This window comes from Mobula birostris, chromosome 24, assembly GCF_030028105.1.
Source record: "Mobula birostris isolate sMobBir1 chromosome 24, sMobBir1.hap1, whole genome shotgun sequence".
NCBI classification, from domain to species: Eukaryota; Metazoa; Chordata; class Chondrichthyes; order Myliobatiformes; family Myliobatidae; genus Mobula; species Mobula birostris.
Window position 1 is genome coordinate 52,127,624 of NC_092393.1, and position 23,210 is coordinate 52,150,833.

The 23,210-nt window shown below is 41.5% G+C and overlaps 1 protein-coding gene across 1 annotated transcript in view; it reads left to right on the forward strand.

The window, feature by feature from the left end:
- Positions 1-19,024, forward strand: part of LOC140187263 (E3 ubiquitin-protein ligase rnf213-alpha-like) — a 261,376-nt gene extending 242,352 nt beyond the window's left edge. The window contains exons 54-60 of the mRNA XM_072242396.1: positions 2,071-2,260; positions 5,336-5,537; positions 5,693-5,770; positions 6,055-6,252; positions 11,924-12,013; positions 14,302-14,480; positions 18,672-19,024. Of these exons, the coding sequence (XP_072098497.1) occupies positions 2,071-2,260; positions 5,336-5,537; positions 5,693-5,770; positions 6,055-6,252; positions 11,924-12,013; positions 14,302-14,480; positions 18,672-18,831 (1,097 nt within the window). The 3' untranslated portion in view covers positions 18,832-19,024. The remainder of the gene's footprint in view (positions 1-2,070; positions 2,261-5,335; positions 5,538-5,692; positions 5,771-6,054; positions 6,253-11,923; positions 12,014-14,301; positions 14,481-18,671) is intronic.
- The last annotated feature ends 4,186 nt before the right edge of the window (positions 19,025-23,210 follow it).

Consider the following 23,210-nt stretch of genomic DNA (forward strand, 5'->3'; position numbering starts at 1 on the left):
TACTCCTGTACACCCATGACTGTATCGCCACCCACAGCTCCAATCTGCTGATTAAATTTGCCAACGACACTACATTGATTGCCCTTATCTCAAACAATATAGAGGTGGCCTACAGGGAAGAAGTCATTTCTCTGACACAGTGGTGTCAAAAAAAACCTCTCCTTTAATGTAGCAAAAACAAAGAAGCTGGTTGTGGATTACAGGAGGAATGGAGATGGGCTAACCCCTATTGACATCAATGTATCTGGGGTTGAGAGGGTAAACAGCTTCAAGTTCCTTGGCATCCACATCACTGAGGACCTCACGTGGTCTGTGAACATCTGCTGTGTGGTGAAAAAGCCACAAGAGCACCTCTTTCACCTCAAATGGTTGAGGAGATTTGGTATAGGCCCCGAAATCCTAAGAACTTTCTACAGGGGCACAATTGAGAGTATCCTGACTCGCTGCATCACTGCCTGGTAGGGGAACTGTACCTCCCTTAATCACAGGACTCTGCAGAGAGTGGTGTGGACAGCCCACCGTCCCAGTGGTGGGACAGTTGTGAACTTCCCATGATTCAGGACATTTACAAGGACAGGTGTGTAAAAAGGGCCCGTAGGATTATTGGGGACCCAAGCCATCCCAACCACAATCTATTCCAGCTGCTGCCATCCAGAAAGCGGTACCGCAGCTTGAAAGCCAGGACCAACAGGCTCTGAGACAGCTTCTTCCACCAGGCCATCAGACTGATGAACTCATGCTGATTTGAGTGTACTCTATATTACATCGACTGGTCTATTTATTATAAATTATTATAAATTACTATGATTGCACATTCAGAGGGAGACGTAATGTAAAGATTCTTACTCCTCATGCATGTGAAGGATGTAAGAAATAAAGTCAATTCAGTTCAATATAGGAGCAGAATTAGACCATCTGGCCCATTGAGACTGATCCGCCATTTCATCTGGCTGATCCAAGTTTAATCTTGGTTAGCTGGGCCAATTGGTCTGTAGGACCTGTTTCCATTCTGTTTGACGCTGTGACTCTGACCTAACTCTATCTGGCAGTGAACCCCTCCTCACTTGGAACTGCCTATTCCTTACTAGCTTTTGCCTGATCCCTACCTCTCACCTCTGTACACTGGCTTGTCTTACCTTTACTCTTTCAGTCCAGATAAAGAGTTTCAACTCGAAAGGTCGACTGTCCATTTCTCTCCACAGGTGATCCCTGACCCTCTGAGTTGCTCCAGCTGCTCATTTTCCTCTCCAGATACTATCACCTGCAGTCTCTTGTGTCTCCATTCCTACACAGAATATCAGAGTAGAACACGATGAGTTTTGATGAAGGGCCCCAGCATGAAACATTGACCTTTTACTCCTTTCCATAGATGTTGCCTGACTTGCAGAGTTCCTCCAGCTTTTTGTGTGTTAATCAGGATAAAGTTTTTGATCGGTGGTGAGCCACTTGTGCTGAACTTCAAAGGAGGTATTCAAACCTACACGATGCAGTCGTCCCAAGGTGCACATCAGATACTAGTGGGACTAATCTGCAGGAAGCTGAGATTTTGCTTGTTAAGGCCCTCTGCACCAGAGTGGGAGGTTATGGAGTAGCTAAACAAACCGTCTCTGCAAGGAGGTGAAAGAAAAATCTCTGAGAGCAGACTGATCAATAGCCCCTTACTCTGTGGCATCTGTCAGAAATCCAAAATATTCTGAATGATCCTGTGGCATTCAAAAACTTTTCCAAAAAAATCTGTCCAATGATGCTTAAATACATAAAACAGTCTGAAACATTTGTAAAAACCTTAAAGTATTTTTTAAAGCTAAGTTACATTTTTCCATTAGATGTATAAAAGGGAGTACAGAAATAATAAATGTAATTTTATAATTTGTACTTGTTTGTAACTCATAAATGAGGCACCACATCATGTAGTTGAAGCAGTGTACACTAATAAAGTGTGTTAGCTCCTGAGGTAGATAATACTGGAATGAAATTACGAATAACATCTAAAAAATATAAAACTACAATGTATATGTTTGAAGATTTTCACTTCTAGTTGTGATGAAATTATTTGTTGTAAATTATAAGTTACAGGTGAAATTAAGATTCCTAAAGACTATTGTGATTTAGATTTGGACATGCTAAACTGTCAGCTTGAAGTTCTCCTTCCCCGACGACAAGGTCTTGGTTTGTGCTCTACTGCATTAGTCAGCTACCTCATTGCTCTACAGAATGACTTTGTTTATACAGTGGAGAAGTACACTACTGAATCTGAACCGTGAGTTTATTTTTATGTTTGGTGTTTTATTTCTACCTGCCTTTGGCCTGCAATTCCATTTTTTGTTATATTACATTACCATTCAGCAATGTAAAATCAAAAATATTCATCCAGTTTGACAAAAGGCAAATAAATATGGAGAAACTGAGTCGTGCATCACTGAGTCGTGGCTGAAAGAAGGCCATAGTTGGGAGCTTAACATCAAAGGATATACTTTGTATCGAAAGGACAGGCAGGAAGGCATAGACAGTGGTGTGGTTTTTTTTGGTAAGAGATGGAATTACATCTTTAGAAAGAAGTGACGTAGGGTCAGAGATTGTCGACTCTTTGTGGGTGGAGTTAAGAAGCTACGGGGGTAAAAAAAGAAACCATATGGGAATCATATATAGGCCTCCAAATAGTAGCCAAGATGTGGGGTTGAGATCATGAAGGGAGCTGGAAAAGGCATGTAAAAAGGCTAATGACACAGTTGAAATGGGGGACTTCAATATGCAAAGGGATTGGAAAATCAGGTTGGTGTTGGATCACAGGAGAGGGAATTTGTTGAATGCCTATGAGATGGACTTTTAGAGCAGCTTGTGCTTGAGGCTACGCAGGGAAAGGCTTTCTTAGATTGGGTGCTGTGTAATAATCCAGATCTTATTAGGAAGCTTAATGTTAAGGAGGCAGTGATCATATATGATTGAATTCGTACTGCAATTTAAGAGGGAGAAGCATAAGTCACATGTATCAGTATCGCAATGGATTAAAGGGAATTACAGAGGCATGAGAGAGGTGCTTGCCCAGGTGCATTGGAGGGGGATACTGGTGGGGATGATGGCAGAGCAGAGATAGCTGAAGTTTCTGGGGATAGTTTACAAGGCACAGGATGGATATGTCCCACAGAAAAAAGTTGTTCTCAAATGGCAGGGGTAGACAATAGTAGCTGATAGGGAAAGTTCGAGACTGCATAAAAGCCAAGGAAAGGGTATATAAGGTAGCAAAAGTGAATGGGAAGTTGGATGATTGGAAAGCTTTTAAAATCCAACAAAAGGCAACTAAAAAAGCTCTAAGAAAGGAAAAGGTGAAATATGAGGGCAAACTAGCCAGTAATATAAAGCACAATACCAACAAGATTTTTCAGTTATTTAAAGAGTACAAGGGAGGTGAGAGTTGATATTGGACCACTGGAAAATGATGCTGGTAAGGTAGTAATGGGGAATAAAGAAATGGTAGATGAACTTAATGGGTACTTTGCATCTGTCTTCACCGTGGAAGACACCAGCAGTGCGCCAGAGGTCCGTGAGTGTCAGGGAGAAAGACTGAATGCCATTGCTATTACAAAGGAAAAAGTGCAAGGCAAACTCAAAGGTCTTAACGTGAATAAGTCACCTACACCAGATGGACTACACTCCCGAGTCCTGGGAGAAGTTGCTGAATAGATAATGGATGCATTGGTCATGATATCTCAAGAATCACTTGATTCTAGCATGGTCCCGGAGGACTGGAAGATTGCAAATGTCATCCCACTCTTTAAGAAGGGAGGAAGGCAAAAGAAAGGAAATTATGGATCAGTTAGCCTAACCTCAGTGGTTGGGAATGTGTTGGAGTCTATTATTAAGGATGAAGTTTTGGGGTACTTGGAGACTAATGATAAAATAACTTTGGTTTATGAAGAGGGAAATCTTGCCTGACAAATCTGTTAAAGAGTTCCTTGAGGAAGTAACATGCAGGGTGGACAAAGGAAAGGCAGTGGAAGTCATCTATTTTGATTTTTAGAAGGCATTTGAGAAGGTGCCACTCATGAGGTTGTTAACAAGATACAATCCTATGGCGTTACAGGAAAGGTACTGGAATTGATAGAGGAATGGTTGACAGGCAGGAGGCAGCGAGTGGGAATAAAAGGGGCCTTTCCTGGTTGGTTGCATTTATTTCAAGGGGAATGGAATATAAAATCAAGGAGATATTGCTGAGCCTTTATAAGACACTAGTCAGGCACTTGGGGTATTATCAGCAGTTTGGGCCCCATATCTCAGAAATGATGTGTTGTCATTGGAGAGAGTCCAGAGAAAGTTCACGAGGATGATTCCAGGAATGAAGAGGTTAACATATGAGGAGCATTTGGCAGCTTTGGGCCTGTATTCACTGGAATTTAGAAGAATGCAAGAGGATCTCATTGAAACCTCTGGAATGTTGAAAGGATTAGACAGGGTGGATTTGGAGAGGCTGTTTCCTATCCAGAACTAGAGGGCACAGCCTCAAAATTGAGGGGTGACTTTTTAGAACTGAGTTAAGGAGTAATTTTTTTAGCCAGAGAGTAGTGATCTTTGGAATGCTTTGCCACAGACTGCAGTGGAGGTCAAGTCCATGAGCATATTTAAGGCAGAGGTTGATCGTTTCCTGGTTGGTCAGGGCATCAAAGGATATGGTGAGGAGGCAGGTGTATGGGGTTGAGTGGGCTCTGGGATCAGCCATGATGGAATGGCAGAGCAAACTTGATGGGCTGAATGGCCTAATTCTGCTCCTTTGTCATGTGGTCTTAAACCTAAATCTAAGGGAAAGAAGAAGATTCGATGTTTATTTGCCTGTTCATTTGAGAGCATCTAACACTCACCTGAAGTGAAATATAATGAATCCTGTCAGGGCTTTTCAATGTCATGGTGTTCAAATTGTCAAAATTAATACTATTTTGTAACAGTGGCAGAGACAAAAAATCTGAAATGAAAACAAAAGTTGCTGAAATTACTCAGGACAATCCATATACATTGTGGAAAACAAAACTGTTAAAGTTCAAGATCATTATGAATGTTTCTCATATGGCTATGACTTCAGCTTTCTACAAAAGAAAGGGTAATGTTCAATTTGGAATTAGTTGCTGAAAATTTAAATACCGTGGAAGGTTGCAATGACACGTTGCAAAAATTGTAACTCTACATTGTGGCTCACTGAATTAAAATTTAATGTAACTTCAAAGTTGCTTTGTATTGCAAGTGTATAACACAGGTAAATACACTGCAAACACCTAACTACAAGTCAAACATAAGCGTAATTTTTAATTTTGTGTTTCTCTATCTGAAAATTTTATGACCTTTCTAGATACGTGGTCACTCCCCAGGATGTATCAGACTTGCACGTAATCAGATATGAAATTGGAAAAGATCTGATTCCTCTCTTTTCATCCAACTGCCAATACTCAATGGAAAAAGGAAAAGAAATTGTGACTGACCATGACTTCAAGAGAATGGAACAACAACTGACTAACAGATTCTTAAAGGGAAAGCCACTTATTAGCATAAAAGTAAGTCACCATAAACGAGAGTGATTCTTGGTATTTAATTTTATAAATAAATCCGCACAAACTAGCATTAACTGTGAGAAACAATTTCATAATAATGGAACTTGTGAAACATATCAGTGTGGTGCTCTAAGTGGACATTCCTCATCATTTTTCAGGGAATACCTACTGTGATTTGCAGACAAGACAGAAATTATGAAATCATTTTTAAAGATATAAAGAACAGAATTGCTCAGGTACCCATTTTGTTATTTCATAATACATTTCAAAGGTTATTTTGCATTTGTTCTTCTGGAGGAGCCAATAATGTTGCTTCAGAACGAGGTGATTGTTAATAAGCAAATGCAGAGCCTGGGGAGAGGAAGTGAGGGGGAAAAGAATAGGTTACTTAATGACAGTATGATGATGATGCAAGGAGAAAGGTAATATTATTTACAGAAAAGTGAATAAGTTGGAGGGAAAAAAACCAAACAGTCATAACAGCAAAGAACATTAGTGATTTTTTTTCTCTCTCTCTTAGGAATCACTGTCAGCCTCTGTTATTAATGCCATAAGTGTTGAGCTACAGTCATACAATGAGGTATGTGAAGCATTCACTGCTGTGGAAGTCTCTTCAGGATTTTTGGCCATGTCAGGTGGGGATCCTGATCTAGAACTGGTTGTCTATTTGAAGGAAGTATTGCAGATGGAAGCACAAATAGCACCTCATGTAATGGAAGTGAGTATATAATTTATCCTGTTTATATAATAAATTGCAGCATCAATCTGATAGTGATATTTTGCATTTGAACCCATTGTAAAGTATTCTAATGTATGTATGAATTCTACAAGGGAAGTTTCAAGATAAAAATGATGTGCACAAAAATGCAGATATCCACATGGATTCTCAATGGTTCCTGGTGAATTGTCAATCTGTCTCCATTTATAAAATTTTTCTTTTTTGGCTCAGACTTTAAGTGCAAGTCCTGCTCCATGAGGCAAGTGCAGCATTTAAACATATAGGTCAGTGTAATACTGAGGGACTAGTATGGTTTTATGGGCGCGTGGCCAAGTGGTTAAGGCATTCGTCTAGTGATCTGAAGGTCGCTAGTTCGAGCCTTGGCTGAGGCAGCGTGTTGTGTCCTTGAGTAAGGCACTTAACCACACATTGCTCTGCAACGACACCATTGCCAAGCTGTATGGGTCCGAATGCCCTTCTCTTGAACAATATCGGTGGTGTGGAGAGGGGAGACTTGCAGCATGGGCAGCTGCCAGTCTTCCATACAACCTTGCCCAGGCCTGCACCTTGGAAGCCTTCCAAGGCGCAAATCCATGGTCTCACGAGACTAATGGATGCCTATATATAAGTATGGTTTTAAGTTGAGGTTTTTTCAGATCAACAGTGAACAATGACTTAGTTCCTTGACAGCACAGAGATGCTGACAAAAAGATATTGTCCATTCAGGCAACTTCAGATTTCAGGTGGCTAGGGAAACAATAGGATCATAGAGTCATAAAGAAGTACAGCACAGAAACAGGCTCTTCAGCCAATCTAGACCATGCCAAAACCATTTAAAATGCCTACCCCCATCGACCTGCCCGGGGACCATAGCCCATAGCCCACCATACCCCAACTATCCATGTATCAATCCAAACTTCTGTGAAACGTTGAAATCGAGCTTGCATGCACCATTTGTGCTGGTAGCTCATTCCACACTCTCATGACCCTCCGAGTGATAAGAAGTTTCCCCTTATGTTCCTCTGGTGTAGAGCCACTCAACCTCAGTGGAAAAAGCCTGATTGCATTCACCCTCATAATTTAATTATACACCTCATAATTTAGTATACCTCTAACAAATCTTCTCTGAATTTTCTAAAGAATATAGTCCTAACCTATTCAATCTTTCCTTATAGGTCAGGTCCACCACACCCGGCAACACCTTTGTAAATTTTCTCTGTACTCTTTCAATCTTGTTTACATCTTTCCTATATATAGGCATCTGTTAGTCTCGTGAGACCATGGATTTGTGCCTTGGAAGGTTTCCAGGGCGCAGGCCTGGGCAAGGTTGTATGGAAGACCGGCAGTTGCCCATGCTGCAAGTCCCCCCTCTCCACACCACCGATGTTATCCAAGGGAAGGGCATTAGGACCCATACAGCTTGGCACCGATGTCGTCGCAGAGCAATGTGTGGTTAAATGCCTTGCTCAAGGACACACACGCTGCCTCACCTTCAGATCACTAGGCGAACGCCTTAACCACTTGGCCACGCGCCAACACACATATCTTTCCTATAGGTATGTGACCAAAACTGCACATGATACTCCAAATTAGGCCTCACCAACATCCTATACAACTTCAACATAACATCCGGTCCCCTGTATTCAATATATTGATTTGTGAAAGCCATTGTGCCAAAAGCTTTCTTTACAACCCTGTCTTCCTTTGATGTAACTTTCAATAAACTATAGACCTGTATTCCCAGATCCCTTTTTTTTTTTACCACATTCCTCAGTGCCCTAACGTTCTCTGCGTAAGGCCTACACTGATTGGTCCTACCGAAGTGCAAAACTTTGCACTTGTCTGCAGTAAGTTCCATCTGCCATTTTACAGCTCATTCTTCCAGCTGATGCAGATCCTCTGCAAGCCATAACAGTTTTCCTGTCTGTCCACTACACCCCCAATCTTGGTGTCCTCTGCAAATTTGCAGATCAAGTCAACCACATTATCATCCAGATCATTGATATAAACGACAAATAACAAAAGACCCAGAACCAATCCCTGCGGACCGTAAGTCACATGCCTCCAGTCAGAGGCAACCCTTTACTACCGCTCTGTGGCTTCTCCCACAAAGCCAATTTACTACCTCATCCTGAATGCCGAATGACTGAACCTTCTTGAGCAGCCTCCCATGCAGGACCTTGTCAAATGTCTTACTAAACTCCACATAGACAACATCCACTGTCTTGCCTTCATCCACTTTCCTGGGAACTTCCTTAAAAACCTCTTTAAGATTTGTTAAACATGACCTACTATGCACGAATCAATGCTGACTATCCTTAATCAGTCCATGTGTATTCAAGTACTTACATATCCAGTCCCTTAGTATACCTTTCATTAACTTTTCCAGAACTAATGTCAGACTCACCGGATAATTTCCTGGTTTATGTCTAGACCTTTTTTAAACAGCAGAAGAACATTGGCTATCCTCCAATCCTTTGGTACCTCCCGTGTCACGAAGGGTGACTTAAATATCTCTGCCAGGACCAGGAAATTTCTGCACCCGTCTCCATTTGGGTCCAAGGGAAAACTTTGTCAGGCCCCGGGGATTTATCCACCCTGATTTGCCTCAGGGTAGCAAACACCACATCCTGTGCAATCTGTACAGGGTCCAGGAAGTTGATGCCACTTTGCCTAACTTCTATAGACTCTGTCTCCTGAATAAATACAGATGCAAATAATTTATTTAAGATCTCCCCCGTCTGCTTTGGCTCCACACGTGGATTAGCTTTCTAGCCTTCCAGAAGACCAATCTTGTCCCTTGCAATCCTTTTGCTCTTAACAGATCTGTAGAATCCCTTAGGATACCCCTTCAACTTGTCTGGTAGAGCAACTTCATGCCTTCTGTTGGCCTTCCAGATTTCTTTTTAAGTGTTCACTTGCATTTCTTACACTCCATAAGCACGTCATTTGTTCCTGCTTGCCTTTACCTGCTATGCATCTCCTTTTTGTTTCTTAACCAAGGTTCCCTACGCTTGTTATCTGTAACTTTTATTCTGACAGGCATTTACAAGCTTTGTATTCTCAAAATTTCATTTTTGAAGGCCTTCCAGTTACCAAGTACACTTTTGCCAGAAAACAGCCTGTCCCAATCTACGCTTGCCAGATCATTGCTAATACCATCAAGATTGACCTTTCTCCAATTTAGAATCTCAGCCCGTGGACCAGACCTATCTTTTTGCATATTCACTTTGAAACTCATGGCATTGTGGTCACGGGATGCAAAGTGTTCCCGTACACAAACTTCTGTCACCTACCCCGTCTCATTCCCTAATAGCAGATCCATTATTGCATGCTGTCTCATTGGGACTTTACATACTGATGAAGGAAGTTTTCTTGAATACAAACTCTATCCCATCTAGTCCTTTTAAAGTATGGAATTCCCAGTCTATGTGTGGAAAATTAAAATCACTTGCTATAACAACTTTATGTTTCTTGCAGCAGATTGTGATCTTTTAATATATTTGTTCCTCTAGATCCCTAGGACTGTTGGGTGGTCTGTAATACTGCCCCATTAACGTGGTTATACCTTTCTTATTTCTCAGTTCCACCCACAATGCCTCACTAGTCAAGTTCTCCAGTCTGTCCTGACGGAGCACTGCTGTGACATTTTCCCTGACTAGTAGCTCCACCTCTCTTCCTTTAATCCCCCTCTCTTTGTCATGTCTAAAACAACAAAACCCCAGAATATTGAGTTGCCAGTCCTGCCCCTCCTGCAACCAAGTCTCACTAATAGCTACAACGTCATAATTCCAGGTGTTGATCTGTGCCTTGAGCTCATCCACCTTTCCTACAATACTTCTTGCATTGAAATGTACACAGCTCAACATGCTGCATCATGCTCAGCATTTTTTGACTTTGTCTGAGGTCTTACCAGCATCTCTCTCCACAACCTTTCCACTAACTGTTCTGGCCCTCTGGTTCCCATCACCCTGCAGCTGTAGTTTAAACCCCACTGTGCAGCATTAACACTGGGATATTAGTCCCCCTCCAGTTCAGGTGTAAACCATCCCTGGAAGAAAGCGCAATGATTGGAAAATCTTATGTCCTCCCTCCTACACCAACTCCTGAGCCTCGTGTTAAACTGTATAATCTTCCTAGTTCTGGCCTCACTAACATGTGGCACGGGTGGCAATCCTGAGATCACAATCCGTGGAATTCCTGCCCTTTACCTTAGCACCTAACTCCCTGAACTCCCTATGCAGAAGCTTGTCACTTGTCCTCCCCATATCATCGGTCCCTACATGGACAATCTCCCACTTAAGAATGCTGATGACTCGATCCGAGATGTCCCGTACCCTGGCACCCGGGAGGCAACATACCATTGGACAATCTCATTCTCGACCACAGAACATTCTGCCCATTCCCCTAATTAATGAATCCCCTATCAGCACGCCTCACCTCTTCTCCTCCCTTTCCTTCTGAGTCACAGAGGCAGACTTAGTGCCAGAGACCCGACCAACTGTACTCTTCCATAGATGTTGCCTGGCCTGCTGAGTTTCTCCACCACTTTTTGTGTGTGTTGCTTTACTCAGAGCTTTTCTTTCTTTTTTCTGCCTTCTCTGACTGAAGCCTCCCCACTAGTGAAGAGCTAAAGCTTCCCCACTCTAACTCTGTCCCTCCGACTGTGGCTGCTGCGCTTGCCCTGTATTCCTTTAATTTGCACTTGCTAATCAATCCCAAATGCTGATTGGTCACTGGTCATAGCTCGAATAAGCTGCCATGCTCCGCTGCTGCCTTGTTCTACTCAGTCTGTGGACCAGAGCGAAATCACCTCCTCCCAAACTTCTGATGTCCTGATTGGTGGCTGGTCGGAGCTCAAAAATCCTTTCCATGCTGTATAACTCAATGACTTTATGATTCTTTGTAATGTCCAGGTTAAAATTGAGATGCCCATCCAACACCAGCAAAATATGATGAGCTGATAATTCATCTAATTCAGAATTTTCCAACCTGCAGTTAAGAGACCCCTCAGTTAATAGTAGGGGTCCATGGCATAAAAAAGGTTGTGAACCCCTAACCTAATTTAAGCTGGGGATGTTTAACACAGACACTTGTCTTCAATATTATAATGGTGCATTAAATTGGTAAGTGATGAGGTTCTACATAAGTCAAAAATTTTAAACCCGTTAAATCTAGCAGTGATAGTACATTATAATTTCTGAACGGAGTTAAAGTTTTCGTTCCAGTAAAATTTTCAACATCAGCTGGGTAGTTAGAAATTTCAATAACAGGCGCCAAAAGTTTTGTTTCTAAATTTGGTTTTGGAGTTAAGATACTCCCTACATTACAAGTGAGTGCTCCTACCCAGCCAATGATACTATATGGCCACAAAGAGAACAGCTCAGTGGGTTTGCCTCTGAGATTGCTAATCATCTAGCAAAGTCCCTTTTCTACTCTTCCTGAGAACAACCTTGAGAATAACACCCTGTAAAATGCAGAATTCCTGTGGGACCCAATGTGCTTGTGTTTCTAAATGACACACCATTCGCACTTCATGTTAGTGAAGCAGGCATGCTCAAGTTTAATGATTTGTGTTGTTTAAAAATATTCATGTGAAATACTTGGATTGTATGGTGAACAGAATTAAATATTTTTCTACATGTCATGTTTTTCTGTTATTTTGTTCTAGACATTGAGACGATGCAACTTGAAGCACATCCAAGCACTCTGGCAGCTCCTTTCTGCAAGAAAATCAGAATGTTCACTTCATTTGAATAGGGTATGAATGGATTAGCTCAAATTAGCGTGTGTGGCTTTTGTAGCATAGGTGATATTTATTACCCTTTTCCTGCCCACCAAAAAACTAGTGATCTGAATGTTATACCTCCTGCGCTTGTTTTCCATCAGGACCTGAATTAAAAATTCTTATATTTTCACACGTTAGCGTCCAACGATCGGCAACAACGAAGTGAAATGAGATGCTGTGAGAGTTTAACAGGCATCGAGATTCTACGTGGTTAGGCAACAATTTGCAAATAGTTTTAATATATGTTTGTTAACCAGTTACCTTTGTTGAAAGAGGATGTAGATCTTGGCTGATGTTTTAGAAGTTAGCTTGCTGTAGGTGAATAGAATGGATGAATGTTAAATTCAATACCAGAGCTTCTTTTTTAAATTGGATGGTTCTGGCCTTCCTGGGCATTTTTGTAGCTCACTCATCAATGTATCAGTGTATTTACATAATTCTAAATGGCTGTGGATATTTAATTATTCTTCCACTATAATTAAGACCCAGATTTCACACCTGAAGTGATGGTGAAACAGCCAACATTAATATTATCAACAGACACAAAATGCTGGAGGAACTCAGCTGGCAAGCTAGCTCCTATGGAAAAGGGTAAACAGTCGGCATTTCAGGGCAAGACCCTTCATCCATCCTGATGAAGGGTCCCAACCCGAAACGTCAACTGTTTACTCTTTTCCATCGATGCTGCCTGGCCTGCTGAGTTGTTCCAGCATTTTGTATCTATTGCTTGGATTTCTGGTAACTGCAGATTTTTATCCTGTTTGGGAATGTTAATATAATGATGGCCTTTAAAATTAAAGTGCATATAAGTAGCATAAGTTAAGAGTTGATTTTATTGATTTCCTGCTTCTCTGCAAGTTATTTTTTGCAACTTTTCCAAGTGCTGTTGTGTGAATTGTGTAAATACCAGCTGTCTATATTTCTGTTTCAAAATACACTGAAACTGTTACTGTGCTAGCGGGACCTCGTGTCCTAGGAAGCTATTTTTTACAGTAATAGTAAATGCCTCTGATAGATATCTCAGAATATGATGGAGTTTTAAAAAATATTTTAAGCCTATGATTCTGACTTTCCTCTGAAGCTCATGTTTATGACCCAAGTTCAATTTCACTTTCTGTGAGGTCAGGGAAAATAGTGAGCGCATTGGTTACTTTCTGTCTCCAATCTATAGGAGTTCTTCATTGTGATTGGCTGCTTCGTCAAACTAGCAACAATATTGTTGTGCAGCAAGGACAGCACTGACAGCAGATAACAGTTGGTGTTTGAAAAGGAGATGCCCACACCCTAGAGATCACACAACCTTTTAGATTCAATTTGGTTAATGCCTTAGCTCACTGAAAAATCTGGCTTTGAAATGTATTTGTTTTTAGTTGATTGCTGATTGAGTTGTTGAAACAATGTTGTGTAAGCGCTAAAGAGCAAAATGCCTGAAAACAGACAATATACTAATCTACTTACTTCCCATCTCTTGATTCACAGTTTCAGCATGTCCACAGTCTGGAACTCCAGAGAAGCGGTTTTGAGTATCTCTTCACGGAGGGCAAAGTTAGACAGTGCCTGAAGGCATGCTTCTTAATGGCCCTGTAGTTAAACTAAAAACTGGGAGAACTAAATGTCAATCATATTCCCAGCAAAGGTTAATAGGTAAATAAATGGTTACAGGATAAAATACAAGATAATAATTTGTGAACAAATACACTTAAGAATATTTAAACAATTATTACAGATAAATAAGAGGACTTGAGTGTGATTACAATCAAAAATCCAGATTCTAAGGTTCAGGAAACATCTCAATTTTTTAGAATAAATTTTGATTACGGTCTTGGATAACATTGATCTCCAAAGTGTTGCGCTCTTCAGTTGTGAAGGAAGCAAGCTGTCTTCAGTGATAGTTAAAGAATAGCGTGATGGACAGGAATTTCTTTAAATAGCAAAGGGGATATACAAGGGCTTTCACACTGTCATTTCCTGATCCTCTGCTACAAGGTTGACAATCATAATAAGTGTAAATTTGTCAACAGGTAATTCATCATTTGACTATTTGCAGTGCTGAGGGCCAGAGTCAGTTTATACCAATATCAATGTTGAATGATTAAATATGAATGCTGCAGTTCATATTATGAAAATGAATGATATAATAGGGTTCGTAGTCGTAACGAGCAGTAAAGGATTGATTCCCCAGAGGACAATATCTTTCCTGAGTCCAGAGTAAAAAAAAATCCCAATTAAACTACATTTTTTTTTAATGTATGTGTTTTCAGGATCCTTTCTCAGGGATTAATCATGAATATAAGAAAACCCTCAATGAGGAAGAAAAGAAACAATTACGTGCCTTCTTCATCCAAACAAGAGTAGATCCTTTTATACTGGAATTGCATGAGCTGCTGACTCTCAGATGTAAAAATGTTCAATCATCAGAAACCTTCAACCCAACTTGGAGGTAGGAACACTTGTTATAAAACATAAGCTTGCATATATGTAACGTTATTGCAGCGCCAGTGACCCAGTTTCAATTCTGCCACTGTCTGTAAGGAGTATATACTACATGAGTTTCCTCTGGATGCTCCAGTTTCCTCCCACATTCTAAAAACATTTGGGTTAGAGTATTAATGTATCATGTGTATGTTGGGTTAGAGTATTAATGTATCATGTGGATGTTGGGTTAGAGTATTAATGTATCATGTGGATGTTGGGTTAGAGTATTAATGTATCATGTGGATGTTGGGTTAGAGTATTAATGTATCATGTGGATGTTGGGTTAGAGTATTAATGTATCATGTGGATGTTGGGTTAGAGTATTAATGCATCATGTGGATGTTGGGTTAGAGTATTAATGCATCATGTGGATGTTGGGTTAGAGTATTAATGCATCATGTGGATGTTGGGTTAGAGTATTAATGCATCATGTGGATGTTGGGTTAGAGTATTAATGTATCATGTGGATGTTGGGTTAGAGTATTAATGTATCATGTGGGTGTTGGGTTAGAGTATTAATGTATCATGTGGATGTTGGGTTAGAGTATTAATGTATCATGTGGATGTTGGGTTAGAGTATTAATGCATCATATGGATGTTGGGTTAGAGCATTAATGTATCATATGGATGTAACTGAGCTGCACTGGCTCATTGAGCTGTAGGGCCTGGTACCATATTTTATCTCTAAGTGAAAATAAAATTAAATACAGCACATCATTGGGTTAGTTTTTAGTGCATAGTCTTGCCTCTCTGTAACCTCTGCAGTACTATGATCTTCCACCTATAATCCTTCATTGGATGGAGGTGTAGCTGACTCGGCAAATGTTTAATGTCCATCCCTAACTGACCTTGAGTAACTTCCTGGACTATGATGAGGAGTCAGATAAAAGTCATGTAAAGAATATGTGCAGAGTGGATAACAGGAAGCAGTTCCGACTGAAGTGAATTGAGAATGAATGAGGAACTATTAATTTGTGCAGACTGTATTTGGAATCTGGAATGTACTGTCTAGTTGGCAGGTTTCATTGTGGCCTTCAAGAGGGAATTGGATAAATATATGTTGAAGAGAAACCTTAGAAAGCTATGGATAAAGGACCAACGGGTGGAACTCTGGTGTTGCCTTGTAAAGATCTGGCTTAGATATGATGGTTCAAATTTCCTGTGCTGTAATCTTACTAATAATTCTTATTAAATCTACCTGGTCATGATAGGATTCAAAATTTGGCTCATTATCCTTTGGTGAACATTTGATATATTGATGTATCGGTTTTTATCAATACCTATTTGAATCATAACATCTGAACTAGAGTCTTCGAAGTCAAACATTTTGGAACAGTAGCCCAAAGTTTGGTAGAAGAAGTGAAAGAGTTGACTATTTTCTAAATGGAGAGAAAATACAAAAAAATGAGGTGCAAAGCGACTTGGAAATCATAGTGAAGGTTAATTCGCAGGTGGAGTCTGTGGTGAGGAAGGTAGATGCAATGTTGGCATTCATTTCAAGGGGACTAGAATATAAAAGCAAGGATGTAATGTTGAACTTTTATAAAGCACTGGTGAGGCCTCACTTGGAGTATTATGAGCAGTTTGGGCCTCTTACCTCAGAAAGGATTTTTTGAAATTAGAGAGGGTTCAAAGGAGGTTCATGAAAATGATTCCAGAATTGAATGCCTTGTCATATGAAGAGTGTTTGATGGCGCTGGGTCTTTATTCACTGGAATTCAGAAGAATGAAGGGTAACCTCATTGAAACCTATCGAATGGTGACAGGCCTTGATAGAGTGGATTTGGAAAGGATGTTTCCTATGGTGGGAGAGTCTAAAACATAGCCTCAAAATAGAGGGACGCCCTCTTAGAACAGAGATGAGGAATTTCTTTAGCCAGAGAGTGGTGAATCTGTAGAATTCTTTGCGCATTAGCTGTGGAGGCCAATTCTTTATGTATATTCAAGGCAGAGGTTGATAGATTCTTGATGATCAGGACATGCATGAAGGAATATGGGGAGAAAGCGGGAGATTGGGGCTGAGAGGAAAATTGGATCAGCCATGATGAAATGTTGGAGCAGGCTCAGTGGGCTAAATGGCCTAATTTTGCTCCTATAGCTTTTGACCTCAGTTAGTTACATAATTATCATATTGTCTAATTATGTTTTTGAAGAATGGTGTCCATACTTATTGTCTTCCTCCACAATACAAATATCATTCAGGTCTGCACATTTCTTTAAGCATTCAGACCAGCCATGACTGATTTTCAAGGTTATCAGCACTTTCAAAACATCTATAACCCCTCATGGCCTTTCAAGCCATACCATAATGATATTACTTTTCCCTGGAAAAGAATGAATGCTGTTCATTCTGACCTTTCAACAATGTGTTTAACTGCTTTTCAATACTCTCCTTTATAACCCATATCCAACCTTCATCATGTGTAGTGCTCTTCCAGAGGAAATATTTTGGATGCTGTAGGAGTATCGACAAAAATGTTTGTAACGAGCAACAAACTGCCTGACATGCCAATGCTCATAGGAGCTAACGGGCACTGGCCATTCCGTTTCCTGACTCCTTGAACCCACAGGGAGGGTGACACTTCTTAGCTCATGGCCCAAGCCTTGCAAGGTAGAAAAACATCGTTGAGCCACAGCGATTGTCTCAAGTTCAGGTGGTGGTGAAGTCGGCCAGCCACATGTTGCATAGGCCCTCCTGGTGACAGAAAACACCTTGTCATCCTCTCCCACTAGAGCCCAAAATTCTTTGAGCGGAGAGCCAACCAGAGCCGACCGCACCTCGCCTGTTAGGTGTTGCAGGAAAAGTTCTCTGAAGATGAGGTAAGGCTGATGTCCACCAAGGAGGGTTAGCATGTGGTCCATCAACTCTGAAGGCTTGGAGTTACCCAAGCTGGGCAGTGAGAGGAGCCGACGGGCACGTTCAGGTTCAGAAAGTTCGAAAGTCTCTAAAAGGAGTCGCTTAAGGGTCTCGTACCTACCGACTTCCGGGGGGTGGGGGTGGGGTGCTGTAGGACGCTCATCACTATGGTCACCATAGAGCTGTCTAACGCTGTGACAACATAATATTTCGTGTCATCTTGCAAGATTCCCCACTTTGCGAACTGGACCTCTGCCTGAGCGAACCAAATGACAGCGTGTTCCTGCTAGAATTCAGGGAGCTTGCAAGTCATGATTGTAAAATGAGCAAAATCACTCCAGAATCAGGGTCACCAATGTAGGAGTGTCAACAAGATTCAACACAAGTGCAATTACTTCCAATGTACACTTTATTGAAACAGCCAACAAATGGCAGCATCATATGTATGTATCTGTGTGTGTGTGTGTGTGTATGTGTATATATATATATATATATATATATATATATATATACACATACACACACAGTATATAAGCAACTATATATAAGAAAAATCCCCACCCCCAAAATGTAATAACGTACAACATAACACGTAACATACATGGCGAACTTAATCCTTAACGGTCTGGGTGAATTCTGCCTAATGAAATTAAGGAGTCCCTATAACACAAACATTTATTTGTATTTTATTTTGTTAAGAATTGTTTGATCTGAGTTGCATTGTTCCAAGATATAACAGACAGCTGATATCCACCAAATGTTCGCTTTTTTTTTAACCAGTATTGATATAGTTAACAAGAGTAATAAAATTTGAAACTTGCCTTGATTTGTTAAATGAGGTCCTATCCTCAATAGCTAGGGCATTATGAAGGAAGCACAGGAATAACTTCTGATGAATCTTGAGAAAAAGCAGGAGTGAAGTCAAAATGGCAAGGGAGTAGGTGCTACAGGGAATACACTATAGGTGAAGGTAATAAGAAAACATTACAAATCAATATCCTACCACAATAGCATTATAACAAAACATTTATAAATTGAGGAATACCTGTGCTAAAATGGAACAACTTGTCAGTGCTCTGTCAGTGGTCTTTTAAAAGCATTTGTCTTAATAAGAAGCAGTGGCTCCTCAATTATAAAACAATCTGAATGCCTGTAATCTACACTATATGAGTACCAAAAGTTTGAAATGATGTTGATGGCTTTATAATTGAAGAGGAGAAGGCAGGAGCCACTGCTTCTTAGTTGAAACCAACTTGAAATGTTTAAGAACACAATCATGATAACTTATTATATTTTCAGCTTGAAAATGTCGCTCGGATTATTTATGGAAGTGAAGGAAGTGGATAATCTGCCAGAACTTGAAGAGAGCTTCCCAGAAGCAATTTTGATGTCACAGGGTGTGGAGACCTGGAAAGCAGCTGTAGCTTTCAAACGGGAACAATTAAAGTTTACAAGATAAATTTGAAGAGCTACAGCATTAATAGTTTACTTCTGCTTAAAAATACAAATTACAAATTATGTTAAAAATGCATCCATTTATTACTTAGTGCCCAATATATTTTTGATCAACCTCTATAATTATAAAGTTTTATTTTATTTTAAAATGTCAGACAGACATTGTAGTGCCTTTCTGCCTATCAAAGCAGCTGCTTAAAAATGGCTTCTATAATGAAAGTGATTTTACAAATGCTTTTTCTTTGTTTACAAGATTTACTAGATTTTTCAATCTTTGCTTTAAGTTTACTTGCTGTAAGATTCAACTGAATCTGAATGTAATCTGAAATAAAGATTCTACAGTATTCAATTTTGCCAAACTCTTTGAAAGTGAGACATTATCGGGTTGTACTGGAAACAGTATCATTTTCAAAGAGGGAAAATCTGTGATAGAATGGAAAAGAGGCAAGAGTAACATCAACACGAGTAATTTTGAAGATGCTGGAAATCCGAAAGAACTCAGCAGGTCAGGCAGCATTGACATATTAGGCTGAGACGCTTCTTCAGGACTGAGAAAGAAGGGGGAAGAAGCCAGAATAAAAAGGTGGGGGGAGGGAAAGGAGGATAGCTGGAAGGTGATAGGTGAAATTAGGTGGGTGTAAAAGGTGAAGAGTTGGAGAAGAGGGAATCTGATTGGAGAGGAGAGTGATCCATAGGAGAAAGGGAAAGAGGAGGGGACCCAGGGGAAGTAATAGGAAGGTAAGAAGAGGTAAAAGATCAGAGTGGGGAGTAGAGGAGGGGGTGGAATTTATTTATCAGAAGGAGAAATAGATATTCATGCCATCAGGTTGGAGGCTACTCAGAGCTCCTCCACCCTGGGGGGGACCTCATTTTGCCACAAGAGGAGCCACGGAATGGAAATGCGAATTGAAATTAAAATATTTGGTCACTGGGAAGTTCTGCTTTAGGTGGATGGTGCGGCGGTGTTCGATGAAGCAGTCCCCCAATTAATGACGGGTCTCGCCAACGTAGGGGAGGCCACATTGGGAGCACTGGCCACATTCGCCGATCCCAGCAGAATTCACAAGTGAAGTGTTGCCTCGCCTGGAAGGACTCCCTGAATGGAGGTGTATCATCAGGTGTAGCACTTTGGCTGCTTGCAGGTTAAGTGCAAGGAGGGAGATTAGTAGGGTGGGGGGGGGATAAAGATATGTTTAGTGGTAGGATCCCTTTGGAGATGTCGGAAGTTGTGTGGAATGATGTGTTGGATGCGGAGGCTGATGGGCTGATAGGTAAGGACAAGAGGAACTCTTATCACTTAAGGCAGTGGGAAGATGGGGTGAGCATGTATGTACAGGAATGGAGGAGATGCAGGTGAGGGCAGCATCAACAGTGGAGGGAGGGAAACCTGTTCTTTAAAGAAGGGGGGCGTTTCTGATGTCGTGGAACGGAAAGCTGCATCTTGGGAACAGATGGTGCACAGCTGAAGAAACTGAGAAAAGGGAATAGCATTTTTGAAGGGGATTTGACAAGAAACCTAAGTAACAATGGTGGGCAGAGTCTGAGTGAGAATAAGCACATCTGGGAAAGATTTAAATCAAGTTGCCAGAAGAAAGAAGAGGTGGGGGGGGGGAAGCAATGCTGGGACTGTGAGATACAAGGTTGGAGTGGCAAGTTATGGAAATTGTTGAATTTGGTGTTGAGTTTGAAGAATTTACAAGTAATGTGCCTGGCCCAAAGAGAGGGTACTGTTCCGACAACTAAGCGTCAACTTTCAGTGGACAGTGCAGGAAGCCAAAGGCAGAGGGAGCCAGAGTGGGAGTGAAATGAAGTGGCAGGGAACAGAAAGCACTAGGTCACTTGCAGACTGAACAGATATCATTTGCAAAGAAGTAACTTGATCTGTGGTTTCCCCAACCTTAAAAGAACATATGTTTCAGATATAAAATCATCTTCTTGTTCACCGATCCTCATAGACATCTGTGCCTTGGGTTCCATTGAACTGCGGTTCCCACCGGTTCGAATCCTACAGCAGGTTCTCTCCAGCGTCATCTCTCCTTCTCTCCCAACAAAGACCACGGCGCACCTCAGTGTTCGTCACAAAAACCTGCTCCCAGTTCCACTCTCCTGATTGAGTGACACACATTCCGAAGCATCCCTTATCTTTAACAGAACCCAAACACTGCCAGCAGAGCAGTCTGCTTCTACAGAAAGACCATTATATGAAATACATTAGCAATAAAACCTTTGCCAATGCATTTACTCTTCCCCTTCCCCATCAAAGATAATCATATCCTCATGACCTTGAAATTTATCTACCTCTCATTAATAACACAGTTTGCAAAGGAATTTCATAACGTCAGGACCTCCAATTCATTTGTAAATGGTCGTGACATATCGCACGAGAGGGATAGGCACAACATTCTGTTCCTCCAGTGCGACATGGACTAGCCTATCTGGGAGTTTCCTGACTCTTTGAGACCTGGTTATCCCATCTACTGCTTCAGTTGAAGATACTCCTTGGGATCTTTCCTGTCTACATGGAGAGGCCTCCCCTGTTTCTCACTCATAACTTCCATTACTTGGCTGAGCTCAGCTTCATTCCCAGTTACTTTAGAGCTCAGCCTCCCTTCATTGTCCAGCCACAAGTCTGCCTGTCCACTAAGCCCACTTGCCTGGCGTCTGTCTGCAATACATACGGCAACTGGGAGTTTGCAAAAGCCAACACAGTCGCTTTCGTCAGCAGTTCCTTCAGCAACTGAAAGGCCTCTTCACATTTTGCATCCCATCTTGCTCCAAAAGGTTCTGAAGAACGTAGTTGACGGACATCTTGCAGAACTGGGACTTATCCCGTGACAGTTTTAACCCTTCAGCTTTCAGGCAGCCTAATACCTTCAGTATCTCACCTCGTGCTCTTCCAGGGTGGACCTGAACACTATGAGATCATCCAGGTAAACCAGCACCTCAAGCATGTTCATATCCCAACAGTTTTCTCCATGACATGCTAGAAAGTAGCAGGGCTCCTGATAAGCCATGGGGCATCCTTTCAAACTGAAAGAATTGAAGTGCACATATGAATTCTGTCTTCTCCTTGTTAGCCTCACTCATGGGTATCTGATAATACAGTATCCACTCTTCAGGTCCAGTCCACTGAACTACTTCACTCCACTCAGGCAGGCCAGTGCATCCTCGATCTGCGGAACTGGTCAGGGACCATACATCGGTTCAGTGTCGAATAGTCAACACACATTCGTACCTTCCCATTCTTCTTCCTCACCACCACGATGGGTGACACATAGAGACTCCTGAACTCAGTGATAATCCCAGCTTCCTTCAGCTTCCACACATGCTACCAAACGTCCTCCATCTTGATGGGTGCCAATTGCCGAGACCTTTCTCTGAAAGAGGTATCTTCCGTCACTCGGATGGTGTGGCAAGTACTCTTGGAACAACACACATCAAACTCATCAGTAGAAAAGACATCTTCGAACTTCAACATCTTCCCCGTCAGTCTCCTTTCCCAACCTCCAGGTGCCAGGGAGTCACCAAAGTTGAATGACTTGGCTGACAACTTTCCCTTTCCAGGAGACGATTTATCTCCTGCTTGTCTCGCGGGAAAACTATACATTACAGTCACTGGAAAAATGTCTGCCATTGGCATTCCCTGCCTGAGGGTGACCTCCCTCTCCGAGGTAGTCCTGACAATCTCTGTCATCCTCTTCCCCTGTACAACCAACGGCTTCTGCAGGTCAGGCCCCACCTGTACCCCAGCAAGTAAGCATGACTCCTCTTCATGGTCTTCCGGACCATCCACCAGGAGGGCCTCGGCATCAGGCATTCTGGGAAATTTGGGGTTTCCCATCACTCTAGCTACTTCCCCAGGTCGTAATACGACGGGCTTGGACTAGGTATACCACACAGTTCCTCGTTTATGTTCATCCTCCAGCCTACGATGGGCGTACACTTCCTCAAAAACATCTCTGAACACAGGGCAAATGGACAAGGTTTCAAGAAAGATCTCTCTGATTTCCTCCTTGCAGGCTGCCAATAGCCTCCTCATAATAGAAGTATTTGTTCCTCAAGAATTGAAGCTTTACCCTTATTGACCGGGTCCGGACAAACCAACACTAATGCATCAGGGACCTCAGCTACTCCTATATTTGCCTCCGAAAACTGCAGTTTCAATGACAAGTAACCATCATGTGGGTCGTCATCAGTACTAAGGCCTCAGAGCTTTAGGGCACTGAGTGGTGTCAATGGTAAATGCATCAAATCCCGGTTGTGGAGTGATCTGTACGACAGAGTAACCTGAGAACCTGTGTCAAATATGTCTATAGCATAAGTATCCTCGATGCGTAGGGATACGCTGGAGACTGGCCTCACTAAATCTTCAGGAATAGAGTT